The 21,231-nt window shown below is 42.3% G+C and overlaps 1 protein-coding gene across 2 annotated transcripts in view; it reads left to right on the top strand.

The window, feature by feature from the left end:
- The window catches only part of Oca2 (OCA2 melanosomal transmembrane protein), a 310,146-nt gene extending 289,336 nt beyond the window's left edge, over positions 1-20,810 (top strand). For both annotated transcript variants that reach the window (XM_021168684.2, XM_021168683.1), the window contains exon 23: positions 20,726-20,810. In XM_021168684.2, the coding sequence (XP_021024343.1) occupies positions 20,726-20,810 (85 nt within the window). The remainder of the gene's footprint in view (positions 1-20,725) is intronic.
- Positions 20,811-21,231: the final 421 nt, after the last annotated feature.

Here is a 21,231-nt window from a genome sequence, read left to right as displayed (position 1 = left end):
TATTTAAAGGTCCATAAACAAAGATCCAATGGTATTCAGGGATTTATCAAGATGATCAAGATCTGAGCCTACTTCCTTGTCCTAGCCCAATGTCAAATTCTTGCCAATATCCTTGAAGGAGTACCAGAGACCTCCATATCTGAGACACATCTATCCTGAGACAGGGTACATTTTTAGGAAAAGACCCCCATCCCCAGAGATCAGTGGTTAAGAGCACATGATCTTTCAGAGGTCTCAAGTTTGGTTTTCACTGTGCACATCATATAGCTTGCAGCTCCCTTTACATTGTTTATAAAAACAAGGCCCGGCATGGTGGCACATGCCTTTAATCCCAGCACTTGGGAGGCAGAGGCAGGCAGATTAATGAGTTTGAGGCCAGCCTGGTCTACAGAGTGAGTTCCAGGACAGCGAGGGCAACCCTGTCTCAGAAAAAAAAAAAGTAAAACAATGTAGGTAATGGGTGCTAAGGCTGAGGCAAAAAGGCTTCAGAGCGAACAGTGGAGACCCATTTAGTGTATTTCAACAGTGTTCCAGCAGATGATCTAATCTGAGTAGAAAAGCCCTAGATGGGGAAGCTATGTGAGGAGAGAGCATCCAAGGCACATAGTCCTATATATCCTAAATGGGGGGCACTACATGGCTGAAGAGACCTGACTTGTGAGGCTGACAGGTCATTCTTGAGTCCATTTTCTTATAGTGGGAGCTGGCCCAGTATATAGTGAAGCAAAGAGCAAGGATGTGTGGATCTGCTTCCAGTGAGCTCAGGGGGAGGGCTCAGTCTGAGGCCTGGCTTCTTTCTAGACACAAAGACAACAAAACTGAGCACAGGAAGGCAAACACTGCGTGGTCTCATTCATTTGTGGGATCAAAATAAATGACTTTATGAGAATAAAGAATAGAAGGGTAAGGGTAATTATTGAAAGACATGGGCAGGGAAAAGGAGGATAGAAAGAGGCTAGATAATAGCTACAGGAGTGCTATAATCCTGTATGGTATGATGAAGAGAAGATGTACACAGCACACATGCAGGAAAGATGGGGTCACATGGGGAATCTGTTACCTGTTGGGGTGGCAACCTTTCCTAAGAAAAGAAACTCAGCACTTTTCTTAGTGTACAGCACAGGAGAAGGGATTATCTGGTCTTTGTAGGAGGTATCTATAAACCAGCAGCCTCAGAATGTAAATATCTGAGAGATTAATTGTAGTCCAGTGGTTGAGAATGTAATCAGAATGTGTAAGTTATTGATTTCATCTCCAGTACAGGAGAGACAGGAGAGAGAGAGAGAGCGAGCAAGCAAGTGAGAGAGAGAGAGAGACAGACAGACAAACAGACAGAGAGAGAGAGACAGAGAGACAGACAGAGACAGAGAAACAGACAGAGAGACAGACAGACAGACAGACAGAGATAGCACTAGTACAATTAATAAATATATATTTTAATATTTTTTATTACGTATTTTCCACAATTACATTTCCAATGCTATCCCAAAAGTCCCCCATACCCTCCTCCCTACTTCCCTACCCACCCATTCACATTTTTTGGCCCTGGCGTTCCCCTGTACTGGGGCATATAAAGTTTGTCTGTCCAATGGGCCTCTCTTTCTAGTGATGGCCGACTAGGCCATCTTTTGATACATATGCAGCTAGAGTCAAGAGCTCTGGGGTACTGGTTAGTTCATAATGTTGTTGCACCTACAGGGTTGCAGATCTCTTTAGCTCCTTGGATATTTTCTCTAGCTCCTCCACTGGGGGCCCTGTGATCCATCCAATAGCTGACTGTGAGCATCCATTTCTGTGTTTGCTAGGCCCCAGCCTAGTCTCACAAGAGACAGCTATATCAGGGTCCTTTCAGCAAACGCTTATTAGTGTATGCAATGGTGTCATCGTTTGGAGGCTAATTATGGGATGGATCCCTGGATATGGCAGTCTCTCGCTGGTCCATCCTTTTGTCTCAGCTCCAAACTTTGTCTCTGTAACTCCTTCCATGGGTGATTGTTTCCAATTCTAAGAAGGGGCAAAGTGTCCACACTTTGGTCTTTGTTCTTCTTCAATTTCATGTGTTTTGCAAATTGTCTCTTATATCTCGGGTATACTAAGTTTCTGGGCTAAGAAATGCAAATCAATAAATATATTTTTATAAATAGAATTTACAGGTACAGTCACACAAACAGTAAGTGCACCATTCCATATATATTTACCAACTACTAGATTAGAAAGTACCCTATTTTGCATGTCCTACTGTCTCTTAGCAGCAAATATAGGCACATTGGGCTCAGAGAGGTTGGTGTCATGGCACCCAGCCATAAATCGGGGAAGGGAGGCCTGGGGAGCGAAGGGGGAAAAGACCAACCCTTTAGCTGGCCCAGCATTCACTAGTCACACACTAAGGCTTTGATATGTTGGCCTTGAGGGTGGGCAGACATTTGATCTTGTCCTAAGATGCATGGTGGCACCATAACCTCCACTGAGTCTTTGAAGCCACACTTAGGAATGAAATGAAGCCTTATGTATTTTAGCCATTTTTAATTGAAGTAAAATATACAGACTGCTTTATAGCACTGGCTTGATGTGCACTCTCTTTTTAATTTGAAAGAGAGTTTAAAAGCTTACTCATTCAGTGCAATCTACTAGAATTTGGATTTTGATCCATGGTTAGTGATACTTTGTCTAATTCTTGCATGATGCTGAACATGGGCAGTAAGTTGAGGATTCCATGTAGAGCACTTCCATTGAAGTCCGGCTTGTGTCAGCACCCGTGCCAGCAATGAAAACATGCATACTCCTCACTCAGATCTTGGCTTTGTATTATCCTTTTTCACTGTGAGTGTCTTGTAAGGCCATGCAAGTGAGGGAAGAAGGGATTTGAGACGATTGGAACAGAGAGAAAAACAATGTTTTTGTGATCAAAGAAGGGAAGGTTTTGTGGTATGTATTGTCCAAGAGAAGATTTCAGTAAAAAGAGCAGCACTGCAGGTAGGAGAGCAGGCAGCATTTGGTAGAAAGTTCTAGAAGGAGGCAAACGACGATGCCGTCCAAACTAAGTTTAGCACATAAAAGGAGGAAGAAATGAAGACATCGCATTAAAGCAGCTTGCTGGGGGAGTTAAGCAAAGTTGTTCCTGTTTAACCTGGATAATAAAAACACTCTCCAAAAAATCTGAAAAAAAAAAAAAAAAAAAACAGATCACATTCTGAAGTCTGAAGATAAGCATATGGGAAGGAGCTAGTTGCTTCTAGAAGGTATTGAGCAGAACTCAGTATAGTGCCTAGACATGAAGCCAAGTGTGTATTGGTCCTGGCCCTTGTGTTCCTGCAGAGTGGGGATGTGCACAGTGGGGTACTCAGCAGATAAATATGCCCTCCAACATACAGGGCCATTTAAGGAGTCCTAGTACAAAATAAGAGGGATATTTATGCTGATTGCAGTCATGTTCCACGGAAGGAAGGGGAGAGAGTCCTAGTCCGGGTGATAAACAAGAGACCTGTAACTGACCAAGTGATGAGGCAGAGGGTACAACCCCATCCTTATACATACATGTGCTTGGACACACACCAAACACATGTGTGCGTGCATACGCGCATACACACACACACACACACACACACACACATACACACACACATTGTGGGATGAGGTGCATAGTGCAGGTGTACAGTGAGAAAGTGAGGAAAGCCCCCCCACCCCCACCCTTTTTCCCTGCTCCAGAAAGACCAGGTCATGAAGTATTCTCAATTTCCTCTTCCTCTTCCACTTTCTTCTCACGATGATAGATCCATCCATAAAATTAAATGCATGGAAAAAAAGAAAAAGAAGAAAAGGCCACCCAGATGGCATGTCCTGGGATGGAACAAAGTTAAATATTAGAATTTCAGCTTTGAGTGACTTTCACTCTCTAATTCTGTCTGCATGAAAAAGAAAAGAAACAGAAGGAAAGAAACATGACTGCTCCTAGGGGTGGTGAAGGCGAAAGTTCATTATAGATATGTGGGGGAGCATAGCCAGAGGAGAGACCAGAGTATATATGACCCTGAGGTGGACCCTGTGGGGAGAGAGGGAGAGGATCAGAGAGGGGCAGTGGGGAATCAGGGAGAACCTGGCAGACAGGTCTCCTTTGATATGTTAAATAGGCATTGTCCTTCACCTTTGACCTGCTTTGAAACCTAACAAAGCCCTCTTTCCTTTGTTGAATTACTCACTACCCGAAGGTCTAAGATGTCTGTACTGTCTCTTAGCCTATGGCTGATGCTGGAGGCAGGTTACAGTGCTCTGGGTTAGGGAGCTGCTACTGACCACCAAAGCTACTTCCTTGCCCTGAAAGCACTCTCTGCCTTTTCTGAAATCCTTTGGGCTCTCTCCCATCCGGTGTACCTGCATTTCTAGAGGAAACACAATGATGGGGTTTTATCTGTAGGGGATGGGAGGCCCTCCAGCCATCACTCATGAAACAGATTAGAGGATAAACTCCCTACCCCGAACAACCTGAGGACAGGCTATGGTACTGAAGGTCTGATCTCAAGGGATCCTTTGGCTACAGAAAGGTTGTAGCCTTGTGTACCTGTGATCAGCCTTCACAGGCCTGCAGAAGGAAAAGCATTCTTGCTCTTGCTTGAAACAGCCTGTGGTACAGTGGCAGAACACATCCATGTAGGAAACCCTGGGTTCATCTCTGGCATGGGCTAGAGGAAAGAGAAACAGGATCATCTTTGCTGAAAGACAATATCAACTGTCCTTTTTTTTTTTTTTAAATTGTAGACAAGCTGCCTTTTGGAAAAGAAACAATAGACTGCTTCAGTCTAAGCTTCAGACAGGGAGTTTTGTTAGCAACGATTTTCTGTTGAATACAGGCCTGTGTAAAACATCTCCTCCCTGCCCTTTGCTTCCCAGCTGCCTAGAAGCCACAACATGCCATTCAGATAGTTTTCTTTTAGCTTAAAACTAAATAGTACATGCAATGTACTTCTGTCTCAGCCTTCATTTGACATTTTGCATCATGATTTGCACTTTGACATTCAAGTATTTTTTTGTCTGGAGTAAGGCAATGTGGTGGCTTCGGCCAGACAAGTTTGAAAAGAGCCCTGCGGAGAAAGGAAAACATAAAGTCCTACTGATGGCTGAGCAAATGTTCTTTTCCTAAGGCCTTTGATAGAGAGGTGTCACCTTTCGGATAGCCTGGGGGAGCAAGATAAATGAATCTGCTGGGAATGTGAAGATCCTGGGGAGCTTGGAGCATCATGGACTCTATTATATTGGTGTATTCCCAGCAGGACAGGAAGTCATTACTTTTGGCTCCGGGCTGGGGAAGGGTGTGAATCTCTGAGACATCACCAGAGCTCCCTCCCTTGAAAGGACAGGAAAAAGCACCAGCCACCTGCCACAGGCAGCTTTGAAGTATCCCAGGAGGAGCTGTCTGCAGGCTAGAGAAAGCTCTGAGAAAACAGCTCTGCTACCTTTAGACTACGGTTGATCAAGGAGCCTGACAAATATTAGCAGAAGGGATTTGTTTTTCCTGGCCGGCTAAAACCTGGCAAGGATGCCACGCCCCCTAGCAATTGGGTATCTATGCCGCACACCTGTTTCAGGTCCTAGCCAACCCCCACAAAAATGTTACTCTTCAGAGTCTGAAAGTTGCATCTGGCCCAGTGCTTCCCAAGACCAGTGTCTTGGGAGAGGGCTCCACTAGCGTCCTGACATGCAGCAAGTCCAGACAGATGTGCGGGATGAAGGACTCTACACAGATTCCAAAGATTTAGAAGAAAAGTGATGTAAACCATTTCACTGAAGTTTTATGTTGAGTATGGCAAAATTTCCCACGAAACAAGTGTTGAGCCAGGTTTGGTCTTGGGTGTGGAGGAGTTTGGCTGCTGGTCTGGGAGGCATATACTACAGTCATAAAAACCTACCACTGTACAACGTTTTGGGTTAAGGGCTTCTAGGTTCTCACTTTGTGAGTAATTATGTTTGCATGCACTATTCTTTGTTGTCATATCCTAACCCAATTAGCACGGGGTGAGGCTAGGATCTGAGACACTAGAGCCAAACAGAAACAAAGTGCAATGACACACCTGTATAAAATGACACATCGGAATTTTCCATGCTAACCCACACCACTAATAGGAGAGATTATAGCTGATATTTGGCTTTCTCTCTCTGCTACACGTCTCTTCCTCTCTGCCCCTCACACTATGCCTCTTTCCCCACTAGCTGGGTTCCTTCCTTGGGACTCTTTGGTCATACTGGCTGAGAAAATTCCACCCTGTCTATATACAACATTTTCTTTATCCATTCCTCTGATGTTGGATACCTTCCTATGGTTACAGGGCTTTGCACTATTTTGTTTCACTCTTGATGTGCAAGTATCTTAGCCATGTGTTTATTTAGTCTCCCTTGGTTAAATACAGAGGAGTGGAGGCATGGCTAGGGATTATGGTAGATTTATCATAGTGTTTTGTAAGATCTTCACACAGAACCTCAGTTGAGAAAATTCCTGCATAAAATCCACCTGTAAGGCATTTTCATAATTGGTGATTGACAAGGGAGGGGCCAGCCTATTGTTAGTGGTGTCATCCCTGGGCTGTAGATCCTGGGTTCTATAAGAAAGCAGGCTGAGCAAGCCATGATGAGCAGCAGCGCCCTTCCATGACTTCTTTATCAGCTCCTACCTCCAGGATGAGGCCCTGTTTGAGCTCCTGCCCTGACTTCCTTCATTGCTGAACAATGCTATGGAAATGTAAGCGGAATAAACCCTCTCCTCCCTAAGTTTCTTGGGTTGTGGTGATTTACCACAGCAATAGTAACACTAAGATAGTGCTCATGGACTGAGAAAATAAATACTTTTAAAATGGCTTTCTTACCAAAAGGAGATATTTAATATAATCCCTGTCAAAATTCCAATGTCATTTGTCATAGAAATAGAAAAAATAAAATGAAATTCATGTGGATACATAAAAGAACGCAGACAGCCAAAGAAATTTTGAGCAAGCAGAATAATGTTGAAGGGATCAGTGGATTTGATTGCAGTATATACTGTAGAACCATCGTGACAAACTGTACCGCCACTACACACTTTGGAGTCTTTGGAATGATCTCAACTGATCTAGAGCTTTTAATTTCAATTTCCATATATACATTCGTCATACATAGAAAAATTATGTGATTTTGTATTGTTCCTCTGAATTCATTGTTTCCTGGTTATTTTTATGGGTTGATTTTGTTGTTCTTTGGTTTTCTGTAGATTTCATGAGATTTTTCTGAGTTAAGTTATTATATTATCTGCGAAGAAGGCAAATCTTATTCCTGCTGTTTTCATCTATATGTCTTTTAGAAAGTATTTTATTTAAAACAGATGCAATTTTATTCAAAACATGCAATATACTGTTTTTTGTTTGTTTTTACCTACCCTTAACTCCTCCTAGGTCCTCCCCACCTCACTACTAACCCAACTTCATGTTCTGCCCCCCCCAGCCCCCCCCCCCGTCTCTCCATTCCTCTCCTTCCTCCAAAACACAAAAACAAAAGCAACAGTCAAAACAAAACAAAACAAAAACCAACAAGAACAAAACCTATCTGTACAGAAAACCAAACAAAAAGCCACAGAAAGCTGCAGAGTCCCTGTTGTATTGGCAGGTTCTTCTCTGTACTTTGTCATGGTAGTTAGATTGGCTGTGGCTTTCGTACTGAAACCCCCACCCAATTCCCGATTCGGCGTGCACCCAAAAAATCACGAAGGACCATCTCTTGATGTAATTACATGAGGACGTTTAATTACGGAGCTCCGGACCGACATGCATCCCACACAGGAGATAACGGATGTAGGCTACGAGGCTCGAAAGCTAGGGGTTTTTATGGGGTAAGGGGCTTAGGGGTGTAGAATTCACCATAGTGACACACTATTGGCTTATTCTTTTTTTTTTTTTAAGATTACAGGGCATCAGGACTTTGTTCCTGTGGGCTAGGGGCTTATCTTTGTTCACATAGCAACCAGTTGATGTATAACTTTACCCGGTGTCAAGGGGCAGTAGACAGAGGGGAGGTTCCAGCCAGGTGGTGTTGACCCAGACAAGATAGCCCTGCTTGTACAATCAAGCTGTTCTTAGGAATGTCTTAACAACAGCCCTGTCTGTTCTGCTTTGTTCTTGGCCCCAGGCCACAGGTTCATAGACAACTCTTTTACATGAATCACAAGATACAAAATCTCATTTTCTTTCAGTACCATGTGTTCACTCCCAAGTGACTTGAAAAGTTTTATTTTTTTCCTCAAGCTTTCTGGAAATACATGTGTAGAACTTGTATTTTTTAATGTTGTGTGGAACTCACCAATTAAACTATCTGGCCAATGGCAGCTTCACCTTGCTTCACCCTTCCATTAGTGTGTGCAGTGCGTACAGAGAGTCCAGGGTATGTGGTGTTTGTTCCCTGCTCTGCTGACTGTAGCTGCTCATGTCTGTTCTTTGTGTGCTTTGTCAGGCATTAACTGTTAAGTTTCATAAATGTATTTTAAAAGTCAACTCTTGGTTGCGCCAGGTTTTTCTACTATTTTTTTCTGTTTTTAATTTTGTGTGTTCTCATCCTTACTTCCTTCTGCTTGGTTTGGGTTTATTTTTTTTCCAGTTTTTTCTATTTCATTAAATAGGAATCTTACATTAGAGATCTGAGATTTTAAAAACATAAACATTCATTCCTATAAACTCTCTCTCAATTTGTGATATGAAGCATTTTTATTCATTTCTACATATTTATTTATTTTTCTCTGTAAAGAATCTTATGCCCATTGACTCTTTTAAAGCATGTTCTTTGACTACCTGGACTTTTTAAATTTTATTTTATTTTATTTTTTACATTTCTGCTATTTAATTGTGTATGACTCCAAATTCTGTATGGTAGTGATTATTTTAAATCTTGACAAGTTTATTTTTTGGCTTAGAATATCATCTATCTTGGTAAATTCTTTGTGGATGCTGAAAAAAATGCATAACCTGCTTTTACTGGGTAGAATGTGCCCACTAATGTACCAGTACCGTACCAGTAATGTCTGGCTGTTGGACAATACTTTGTGCCACAGTCTTGTTTGATTTCTTGCAAGTTGTACTGTTATACATGTTCAAGTATAATGAGGGTTTGACATCCTGAAATCTATGGGCATATTTGCCATTCTTTCCTGCTGGTTTTGTTAATATTTGTCTGGTGTATTTCCAGGTCTTCTATTTGTAGAATGCTTATTTAGAACTGCTCTTGGTAGATCAGATGCTCTATCAATATGCATCATTCCCCATTAGCCTTGTAAAGTATGACTAAAGCAGGAACCATGGGCTGTGGTGTAAGCACTGGCACGAAACATTTTGTTATATTCGGAGTGAGTTTAACTTGTCGTAAGCTTTTAGTCCCAATTTCTGCGAATTCATTGCTAAATTTTCTTGCTCCAATTACAGTTTATGGGATATGAATATAGCCACACTTTTTCTCTTGGTTAATGCTTTCTCTTCTATATCCTCTTATTTTCAGCCAATCCATGCCATTATAGTTGAAGTGAATTTCATATAGATCGAATGTAGGGCTTTTAAATGCCACTGTATAATGCATGTTTTTAATAAGCATGTTTAGTTTAGGCTTTTCGCTCCTAATGCAGTGATTGGTAGTGTTCACATGTACTATTTTATTTTTGCCTTCTCTTGATTTTCTTTGTAGTTCCTTTTTAGTTTCTTTTGCTGCCTTCTAGTGGGCTACATGGCCTTTCTTAGAGAGCTCCCACGTGTCTTCATGCATGCTTTGTCTATACTGCCAGCAGTAGATACTCACACAACGATTGCTTCTGCTGTTTCACTGTCCTGGGGCATGTGAAAATCCAGCTTCCCTTAAATCTCTTGGTGCTCCCATCTATGACACATTTGTCTCAAATATTCCTTTATATGCCTTGAAAATCACATCAGAGTAATGATATTTTAATTTCATTTTTTAAAAAATTTGTAGTGCTGAAGATTGAATCCAAGGCCTTGTGCATGGACAAATGCATCCTGAGACTATTTTTGTTTGATTTTAATGGACATAAATTGAGCATATTTATGTGCTTATGAGTATATACATCCTGTAATGATGAAATAAAATTAATTAGCATGTCCACTATCTTAAAGTTACATGGTTATGTGGTTAAACACTTAAACTCCTTTCTAGTTACTTACTTTTTTTTTTTTCTTCAACAATCCAACAGCATTTGAAAACTGAAAAACAAAGAAGGGATATTATGTTTAACTATTTCATTCTGTATTCCTTTCTGGTCCCTCCGTTCTTCTTGCATGGTCTCCTGATGTTTGAAGAACCCTTTCAGGAACATTCTTGTCATCTATTGCCCTTTCTGTTTTCCTTCATCCATGAATAGGATTTGTAATGGATACAGGAAATGTGTGCTACTTTCTGTTGATCTGCTGGTTTCTTTTCTTTTTCCTTGGTTATTTTATTTATTTACATTTCAAATGTTATCCCCCTTCCTGGTTTCAACTCTGCAAGCCCCCTATGTCATCCTCCCCCTGTTTCTACGAGGGGGCTCCTCTACCTACCCACCCACTCCTGCCTCACCACCCTAGCATCCCCCTATGCTGGGGCACCAAGCCTCCACAGGACCAAGGGTCTACCCTCCCACTGATGCCAGATAAGGCAATCCTCTGCTATATATCTGTCTAGAGCCATGAATCCCTGCATGTGTAATCTTTGGTTGGTGGTTTAGTCCCTGGGAGCTCTGGGAGGTGCTGGTTTCTGATGAGAAAAATCACTTTCTGCCTGTAACTAGCACCTAGAAAAGGATCCAACACTTAAGTCTTTAGAGAAGTGGTTCTCAACATTCCTAATGCTGCGATCCTTTAATATCGTTCCTCATGATGTGGTGACCCCCAACTATAAACTTATTTTCATTGCTAGTTCATAATTGTAATTTTGCTACTGTTATGAATTATAATGTAAATATCTGTGTTTTCCACTGGTGCCCTCCCCACTCCTGTGAAAGAGTTGTTTAACCACCAAAGGAGGCCCAACCTGTAGGTCTTAAAATGACATTCTTTTCGGGGGTGTGAATTTAAGCTGTTATTTCTTTGAATACTCCTTTCCCCTCTTCCCTCATTTTCTTTCTGGTGACACATGTTAGCTCTTTGTCATGTGGAGCTCTGAGGATTTGTATGTTATAACTTTTTTAGTTTGTTTTTCTCTGGTGAATGATATTCAGTTCTCTTTTCCAGACATCTTCAAGTTTGTGAATCTTCCCTTAAAAGTTCTGTTCTGACACTGTGCCCATCAGTTAGTTAGCTTTGTCTTGAAGTCATTTCCCTTTAACTCCACTCACCAGGTCCACCTTTGTATGGGCTGCTGCTCTTTTGAAGCTACTTTTCTCCAGTTGTTTCAAGTGTTTGTAATTGCTTCCTAAGTAGTCTTTTATGATGGCCATTTAAAATGTCTGTTGGATGCTTTCCGGGTCTCCATCACTCTAAAGGTCCCTGTTAATGTGTGCAGTTTTGTGACTAGTATCATGTCTGCATCCTATTTTAAACCTTCAGTTTGAGAAGGTCATGACAGTGCTGGTGAGGACAGGGTAGGTGCACTTGAGTCCTACATTTTTTGCTAGACCTGTACTCATGCTAGTGCATGTTCCTGTGGGGAATTTCCTAGTGGGGGTCATTCTGCCTTCACCGAGGATCTCCAACACGTGGAGGACTGCATTATTTTTCTTTCCAGGCAATCCCTATTGCTCTGTTGACCTGGTGGAAGCATGGTCTTACTACATCTGACAGATAATAGAGCAAGAACTGCTTTATTCTTGCAGTTGCCCTTTCCAGCCATCTAGCTGGAAAGCCACAGACATCTTGTATCTAAGGAGGGGTGGAAGTCCAGGCTCCTCATGATTCTCCATCGACTCCCCAGGAAGATAATTCAGCACAGCCTGAAGAGGTAGAAATCCTAGCTCTCTCTGTTGCCTTTGCCAAAGAGGCAGAATGAAGATTTAGTTAATAAAACTTGCCTGTTTTTCAGCAGTTACTATTTGCAAGATTTCTGACGACCTATACTCCCCCCTTTACTGTTCTTTGACTACAGCAGGCTTTTCCTGGGGGCCTCTTTTCTTTTGAGAATCTACTGTCCATTGAGAGTTTCATGAGCCAGCTTCCCAAAAGGGTACATAGAGGATGGGGGAAGGCAACTCACTACCATGCTGTTTTTTTTGGGGGTGGGGTGGGGTTCTCAGCTACCTTGCTGTTCAGGTTCTTTATGCCACTAGGGTTCTCCTTTATTCCAGGCTGTGCTGGGGTGGGGGTGCCTACAGGAAGAAATGTATCTTCTTTATTTTGCTTGAGAACCAAAAGTCTGTTCTATACTTTTTGAGAATAACATAATTATATTCTATTTTCCAACAGACCTGTGTGCTGTGTTGTTAGGTTTTCTCTTGTCAAAAACATTTCATGTTCCTGTCTATACTGGTTAGTTTTTATTGTCAGCTTGACACAAACTAGAGAGATCTGGGAATGGAGAACTTTAATCAAAAACTTGTTCTCCACATGCTCCACTATGTTCATAGCAGCCTTATTTATAATAGCCAGAAGCTGGAAAGAACCCATATCTCCCTCAACAGAGGAATGGATACAGAAAATGTGGTACATTTACACAACGGAGTACTACTCAGCTATTAAATACAATGGATTTATGAAATTCTTGGGCAAATGGATGTATCTGGAGGATATCATCCTTAGTGAGGTAACCCAATCACAAAAGAAGGCATTAGATGTGCACTCAGTGATAAGTGGACGTTAGCCCAGAAACATAGAACACCCAAGATACAATTTGCAAAACAAAAGAAAATCAAGAAGAGGGAAGACCAATGGGTGGATTCTTCATTCCTCCTTAGAAAAGGGAACAAAATACCCATGAAAGGAGTTACAGAGACAAAGTTTGGAGCTAAGACGAAAGGATGGACTATCCAGAGACTACCATACTCGGGGATCCATCCCATAATCAGCCACCAAACCCAGACACTATTGCATATGCCAGAAAGATTTTGCTGAAGGGACCCTGTTATAGCTGTCTCGTATGAGGCTATGCCAGTGCCTGGCAAATACAGAAGTGGATGCTCACAGTCATCTATAAGATGGGACACAGGGCCCCCAATGGAGAAGCTAGAGAAAGCACCCAAGGAGCTGAAGGGGTCTACAACCCTATAGGCAGAATAACAATATGAACTAACCAGTACCCCCAGAGCTCGTATCTCTAGCTGCATATGTAGCAGAAGGTGGCCTAGTTGGCCATCACTGGGAAGATAGGCCCCTTGGAATTGCAAACTTTATATGCCCCAGTACAGGAGAATGCCAGAGCCAAGAAGTGGGAGTGGGTAGGTAGGGAAACAGGGTGGGGGGAGGGTATAGAGAACTTTCAGGATAGCATTTGAAATGTATATAAAGAAAATATCTGATAAAAAATAAATTAAAAAAATTAAAATATTATTCTCTTGGATTGGCCTGTGAACATGTCTGGGGTACAGGACATTCTTAATATCTAAGTGATGTGAATGGACCTGGATGAATGTGGGTGCTACCTTTCCTACACCAGTGGTTCAAATCTGTATTTTAAAAAATAGTTGAGCAAGCCAGGGTCAAACTGGCGGGTAAACAATGTTCCCTCATTGTTTCTGCTTCAGTTGCCTGCTTTTAGTTCCTTATGCATCTCTCCATGGTGGATTATAAATAACCTGTGAGATGAAATAAATCCATTCCTTCCTTTATTTAGGACAGTGTTTATCACTGCATAGAGCCAACAAGAACAGAAAGAAAACAAAAATAGAAATTGAGTGGAGTATTATGCTGACAGCCCAGGCTGTTGTTTGGGAGGAAGGTTGTGAAAACATTTGGAATATCGGTTTGGAAAGTTAGCAGAGCATTCAGCGCTCAGCAGGCTGTTCTATGGGAGCTTCGAAGATAACAATGTGGAGAGCAATGGAGACAATGGAAGCATAGTTTCTGAAGTTTTACAGGGGAGCAAAGACTGTCAGGGCTGTTTGTGTGGCATAGATTTGAATTAAGAACCAGTGAAAGGGGCTAAAGAGATGGCTCAGTGGTTATGAGCACTTGTTACTCTTTGATTGACAGAGCCACATGATAGCTATCAACCATCTTTGTAGCTCTAATTCCAGAGGCTCCTGTGCTCTTGTCTAGCCCCCCATGGGCACTACAGGTATGTGCTGTATGGCAACCATGCAGGCAAAGCACACATAAGAATTAAAAGTAAGTATAGTATTTATAAGTGGGATTTGGAAGTGAATTGATCTTGAGCTACTGGGATGAGGAATGCCATCAGCTGGCACTGAGAAATCATCTGTGCTTCACAAGAGATCAGCATCACTGAGGTGAAATCTTGGAAGTATTGCCTCGGGGTCAGCTGTGGTCTGAAAGGACCAAGGCAGCAGATCAAGATGGCAGCAGGACTTAGATAATGTGTAAGAATGGCCACAAGAGCATAAAAATAGACACATTATCCATGGAATTGAATTGAAGACCCAGACATAAATCCACGCACCCATGGACACCTGGTTTTGTTGGGAAAGAAGCCAGACATAGACAACAGAAAAAAAGGACAGCATCTTCAACAAATGCTGCTGGTCTAACAGGCTATTGGTATACAGGAGAGTACAAATAGATCCATCCCTATCACCCTGCACAAAACTCAAGTCCAAGTGGATAAAAGACCTCAACATAAAACCAGATACACTGAACCTGACAGAATGCATTGGCACAGGAGACAACTTCCTGAACGGGAGACCTATAGCACAGGCACTGAGATAAATAATTAGTAAATGGGACCTCATGAGACTGAAAACTTCTGTTAAGGCAAAGGACACTGTCAATAGGATAAAACAGCAGCCTACAGAATGATGGGAAAAAGACCTTCATCACCTCCACATCTGACAGAGGTCTAATATCCAAAATATCTAAAGAACTCAAGAAACTAGACATCAACAATCTAAATAATTCAATTAGAAAATGAGATACATATCTAAACAGAAATCTCAACAGAGAAATATCAAATGGCCAAGACACATTTTACAAAAATGTTCACCATTCTTAGGCATCAGGGAAAAGTAAATCAAAATGACTTTGAGATGTCATCTTATACCTATCAGAATGGCTAAGAACAAAATCACAGCTCATGCTAATGAGGATGGAACAAGGGAGAACACTCCACCACTGCGGTTGGGAGTGCAAACTTATACAACCACTTTGGAAGTCAATATGACAGTTCCTCAGAAAACTGGAAATCAGTCTACCTCATGACCTAGATACATCACTTTTGGTCATATACCCAAAGGAAGTTCTATCATACCACAATAATACTTGCTCAACTATGTTCATAGCAGCTTTATTCATAATAGCCAGAAACGGGAAACAACCTAGATGTCCCTCAACTGACGATGGATGCAGAAAATGTGGTACATTCACTCAATGGAGTACTACTCAGCTGTTAAAAATGGTAACATCATGAAATTTGCTGGCAAATGGATGGAATTAGAAAAAAATTTTCCTGAGTGAGGTAATCCAGACTCAGAAAGACAAATGTGGTATGCACTCACTTATAAGTGGATATTAGCTGTGAAATAAAAGACAATCATGCTACAGTACACAGACCCAGACAGGCTAAGCAAAAATGAGGCCTTAATGGGGCTAGGATGCAAGGATCTTCTTGGGAAAGAGAAATGCAATAGATTTCTCAGGTAGACTGAGGTTTGGTGGGCTGGGAACAGGAGGGATCAGGTGAGAGTGGGGAGTGGAGGGAGAAAATGATGGCAGAAATGAATGAAACGGGGGCATTGCAGGGGTGAGGTGAAAGTCTGGTGTTATAGAAACCCCATAGACTCTACAACAGTAACCCTAGCAAAGAGTCCTAGTGATGGGGAACAAGGAGCCGTATTTTCTAACCAGGCAAGGCCTCAAGGGGAAGGATTGGAACACCACCAACCCAGCCACAAAACCTTTTACCTACAGTTTGTCATGCCTGCAGGATGTGCTGGGACAGGAGCCTAGTATAATTGGCATCAGATATACCAGAGAGACTTCATCCAGCAATTGATGGGAGTGGATGCAGACTACCACAGACAAACATTAGGTGGAGTTTGGGGGTATTCTGCAAAGGAGGAAAAAGGAAGAAATAGAGGAACCAGAGGGGTCAGGAACACACCATGAAAGCATGGCTCACAAAATCAACCGACTGGGAGTCATGGGGACTCAGATGCTGAGGAGCCTCTATGAGTCTGACCTAGGTTCTCTACATATATGTTATGGCTTAGTACCTTGTTGTTCTAATCCTAACAGTGGGAGCAGGGGCTGACCCTGACTCTTTGGCCTTCTCATGGAACCCTTCCCCTACTGGATTGCTTTGTCCAGTCTTGTTGTGACGGTACATGCCTGGTCTTAGTGTAGCTTGCTATACCATGTTTGGTTGATGTCCCTTGGATGCCTGCTCTTTTCTGTGGGGGAGTTGGATCTTGGGGAGAAAGGAGTTACGGGAGGAGAGATTTGAAGAAGATGAAGAAGGGGAAACAGCAGTCAGGATGTAATATATGAGAGAAGAATTTCTTAGAAAAATATTTTGAAGGTATGAAGGGGTCATGGAGAACAGCTAAGGCTTTCTACCAGCTGGCAGGATTGGAGTCCCTAAAGTGAGCCTAGGTGAGGCCATTGGTACAGCTCACATACAATGGAGTCTTTGGGCTATTGGAGAGTCCAGGACTATGGGACAACTACCAAGGACAGTGGCTGGTGTGGAGTACAATCTGACACTTGAGCCTATGAAGCAAATTGTGTGTGCACTATGTATGGCAGAGCTGGAGAGGTGGGGCTACTCAAGCCATTTGGAGCCTCAAAGATCATGAGTAGCTCCCAGATATCAGACACTGAGTTTCAGTATCTGGCTTTAAACTACTGAGTTTGGGTTATGCTTTAAAATAATTGTTTTTACATACAGGCTTTTCCTTTTTGGTATAAAACAAACAAACAATGTGTTTAACTTCCAATTTTTAGAGGAGTCTACAGTTAAGAGACTTGGATTTTTAAAGAAATCCTGAACTTTTAAAGTATTGACATATTAAAAGATTGTCAGATGTTTCAAAGCTGGACAGTGTTTTATATTGTGATATTAATGTTAGTCTGAGATATTAGAGACAAACAAGAAAGAAAAGGTTATGGTTTAATAGTGATGTGTTTGTGTGCCACGTTGACAAGATGTGGGTTTTACTACTCAATTTGACACAGACTAGAGACGCTTGGGGAAAGGAAGCCTCAACTGCAGAATTACCTTTATCAGACTGGGTTGTAATCGTGTGTGTGTGTGTGTGTGTGTGTGTGTGTGTGTGTGTGTGGGAGGGGGAGGGAGGAGGGGGCACTTTCTTGATTCCCAATTGATGTAGGGGGACCCATACCTCTGTAGGAGCAAAATCACTCAGCAGGCAAGCAGCCCTGGGTTGTATTTTAAAAAAAAGGTATCTGAGAAAGTTAGAGGGAACAAGTAGGTAAATAGTATTCTTCCATTTGGGTTTCAGCTTAAAGCTCCTCACATGAGTTCCTGCTGTAGCTTCCCTTGCTGATAAAGTTCAGCTGCAAGATGAAATAAACTCTTTCTCCCCAAGTTGTCCTAGTTATACATAGTGTTTGTCACAGGACCAGAAAGAAGTTAAAATACCACACAGGCTTTTCTGACTTTGTGCTCTCTTGAACCCTGTCATAGAGTATGAGTCAGATGTCTGCATGGAGAAGCAGGAGCAGTGGTTCATGTTAGTTGAGGGCTCACCTGTTCTAAAAGATTTATAGATGAGAACTCATGACTCCTCTCAATAGCCTTCATAAATAGTTAAATACCTATTCTCATATCCCATATGTACCTCACCAAATGCAGAGGAAAGTCATGTTGTCTGTTCTCCAGACAAGAGGTGGCCTTATCTCCCAATCCTACCTTTCAACGCCCCCCCTTGATTTAAATGAAAGAGACCTTATGAATTGATGGAAATGTGACTTCCTTTGGAGGCTATAGAATGCCCATTGCAACTTGACACAGCTGAAGGAAACATCCAGAGATTATTTTTGGAGGGAGAAAGATGATAGAAATTGAGCCCAGATTCTTACACATGCCAGATAAATGCTGTACCAGAGATTTAAATAGTGGCCCTATATAAAACATGTGAGGAGTAGACAGAATGTGTATTGTTGAAATGGACACATTGCAGTGCCCAGATTCATGGAAATGACAGAGTCTTCCCTGAATCAGGTCTAGGGAAATAGCAAATTCCCTAGTCATGTGTGGATGTTGACAGTGGGTGCAGAAAATGCAGATCTCAGATTCCTCCTCTGGGATGTTTATGTTGTGCCCTGAGTTCACAGGAAACCCAGAGGAGCCCAAGAATTGCAAAGTCTGCTACAACTCACAAAAAAGTCTTTCATTTTCAAGTTCAAACTCACTGTGTGAATGCTGGCAAGAGACCCTGATTCCAGAAAACAATGTTTATATACAGTATAGAAATAGTGTGAATATTCACAGAAAAGGGGAGTAGAGGGTGGAATAGTACTGAAGTGGGAGGGGGTTTAATAGGCGTCTGTTCAAGGACTAATTTTATGGACAGTCGTAACTGTCTGTGACCTGACCTCTGTTTACCTTTTACTTTTCCCATGGTCTCCCTTGAGCTTGTTATTTCTCTAAGGTATCAAGGACAGGCACCTGGAGAGTTATCAGGAGGAGTGTTGGGTGTTGGTTTTTGGAGACACAGAGGCAGTGCCATTCTAATGCTGGGGATGGGGAGGGGCTGCTGCGGGAGGAAGCAGCACAGAAACCAGCTGTCTGCATTATTGTGCTTGCCTGGCAGGGGGGTGGTGGTGGGGAATGGGAGCCTCAGGGGGAGGGGGCAGGGGAATGCAGAAGCAAACTGTCTGCACACACTGAAGTGTCTCTTAATCAGTAATTCTGGGTTACAACTTTATAGCCTCCGACTGCTCCTCTACAGAGGCCTCCCACTGAGATGAGCTAAACCCACAAGCCTCCTTTTTTAGCTGTATACAATAACAGTACCTCCTCATTCAGTTGTATACAGAAACCTGCCTCATGGATTTAGATGTAAAATAAACATGCCCAGATTCCAGAGAACTTCTGGTGTGTTTTCATCAGAGCACACAGCCTACCTGACCTGTAAGTGTCTCTGTGTGTCTACCCTTTCTGCATTCCCTATGGCCCCAGTTGGGCCAGTTCCAAAGCTGAGTAGATCAGAACAACTGGCACCCAAATAGGGACACCTGACTGCAGGGGACTCACACATCAAATGAGGGAACATTCCCATGAGAAGCACAAGAATAAAGGTAAAGGGAGCAGTGCAGGTGTAACTCTGGGCACTGGGTGTAAACCATGGGCCACATAGAATCTAGAGATACATAGTCATACCTTAAAACTTGGAAGATCTTATGAAACATCAGAAAAAGGGTAAAAACATCACAGAACCATCAGTTCTTAGACCACATTTGGGAGATTACATTCTACCAAGATTAGCTGAGCCCACCTCCTTGTTCAGCTGCATATGTTAGACCTAGTGGGGAAACCCCCACCCCATTCCCGATTCGGCGTGCACCTAAAAAATCACAAAGGACCATCTCTTGCTGTAATTACATGAGGACGTTTAATTACGGAGCTCCGGACCGACATGCATCCCACACAGGAGATAATGAATATCGGCCCCGAGGCTCGAAAGCTAGGAGTTTTTATGGGGTAAGGGGCTTAGGGGTGTGGAATTCAGCATAGCGACACACTATTGGCTTATTCAAACATTAACAGAAGGATTACAGAGCAACAGGACTTTGTTCCTGTGGGCTGGGGGCTTATCTTTGTTCACATAGCAACCAGTAGATGTATGACTTTTACCTGGCGCCAAGGGGCAATAGACAGAGGAGAGGTTCCGGCCAGATGGTGGGGACTCAGACAAGATAGCCTTGCCTGCTTCCTTGAATTCTTTTCATCTTCACAGTTAAGATATTCTTAGGAATGCCTTAACAACAGCCCTGCACTGGCAGGCCTGGGGGCTGTTCGCTTTGTTCCCAGTCCCAGGCCTGGGCAGTGGGCTCTTAAACAACTCGCAAGTTACAATATTTTACCTTCCTTCACATACAATAAACCTGTCTCCTATATTCACATGTAAAAAATAAACACAGTTTCTGAGCCACTGCTGGTGAACAGTCTGTGGCTTCTCTAATCCCAGTATTTCTGTATGTGTGTGGCTTCTCTAATCCCAGTATTTCTGTATGTGTGTCTGTATGCCTGTCCTTTCTTCATTCCCTCATTGATCTAGTTTGGTTTCCAGGACCTAGCCATATGAGTTATGGCAAGGGGCTGGTGAGATGGCTCAGTGGGTAAGAGCACCCGACTGCTCTTCCAGAGGTCCAGAGTTCAAATCCCAGCAACCACATGGTGGCTCACAACCATCCGTAACGAGATCTGGCGCCCTCTTCTGGAGTGTCTGAGGACAGCTACAGTGTACTTACATATAATAAATAAATAAATCTTTAAAAAAAAATAAATAAATGAGTTATGGCAAAAGTATTCACAACCTGAATGAAAAATTAAGTTTTCCTTACATAAAGATTCTGGGGCCACATTCTTCTGCAATACATAACGTATAAAGAGTCTGCATCTCTTAGTTCTCTCTGCATACCAGAGGCCATAACGTCTTTCTGTTTTTCAGGTTGGGCTTCCCTATGATGCTCATGTCCTGCACCATTGGGATGTGCTATCTCCTGATTGCTCACATTGTGGTGGGATGGAATTAACAGCCAGCCGTCATTTGCAGACCAAGAGAGACTTGATCAGCATCAGCATCAGGTGGAAGGCTTCCCCACAGCACCTCTGAAGAAGAAAAGGATGAGCTCACCATGATATACATGGCAACCAATCTTTGTTCAGGTGGATGATGGGAAACCACATCTTCTCCCTGTAGACAAAAAAAAAAAAAAAAAAAAAAAAAAAAAAAAAAAAAACGGGAAAAACAAATCAACTTACCAAGATTCCCAGAAGAAAAAAATATATTTTGAAAATATTTCTTGTAATTCTATATAAGAAATGGTGCAAATCCACCCAAACAGCTGTCCCTTTTAGTGGTCAATTCTAAGATATACAGTTTTTCTCAATGTAATCACCCTACATGTGGAAATAGCATTCAGTTTATATATCCATTTAATATGTCTTTTTCTG

The sequence above is a fragment of the Mus caroli genome, unplaced genomic scaffold (assembly GCF_978045245.1).
Source record: "Mus caroli unplaced genomic scaffold, Mus_caroli_1 scaffold_8, whole genome shotgun sequence".
NCBI classification, from domain to species: domain Eukaryota; kingdom Metazoa; phylum Chordata; class Mammalia; order Rodentia; family Muridae; genus Mus; species Mus caroli.
This window is presented reverse-complemented; position numbering and strand designations above follow the sequence as displayed.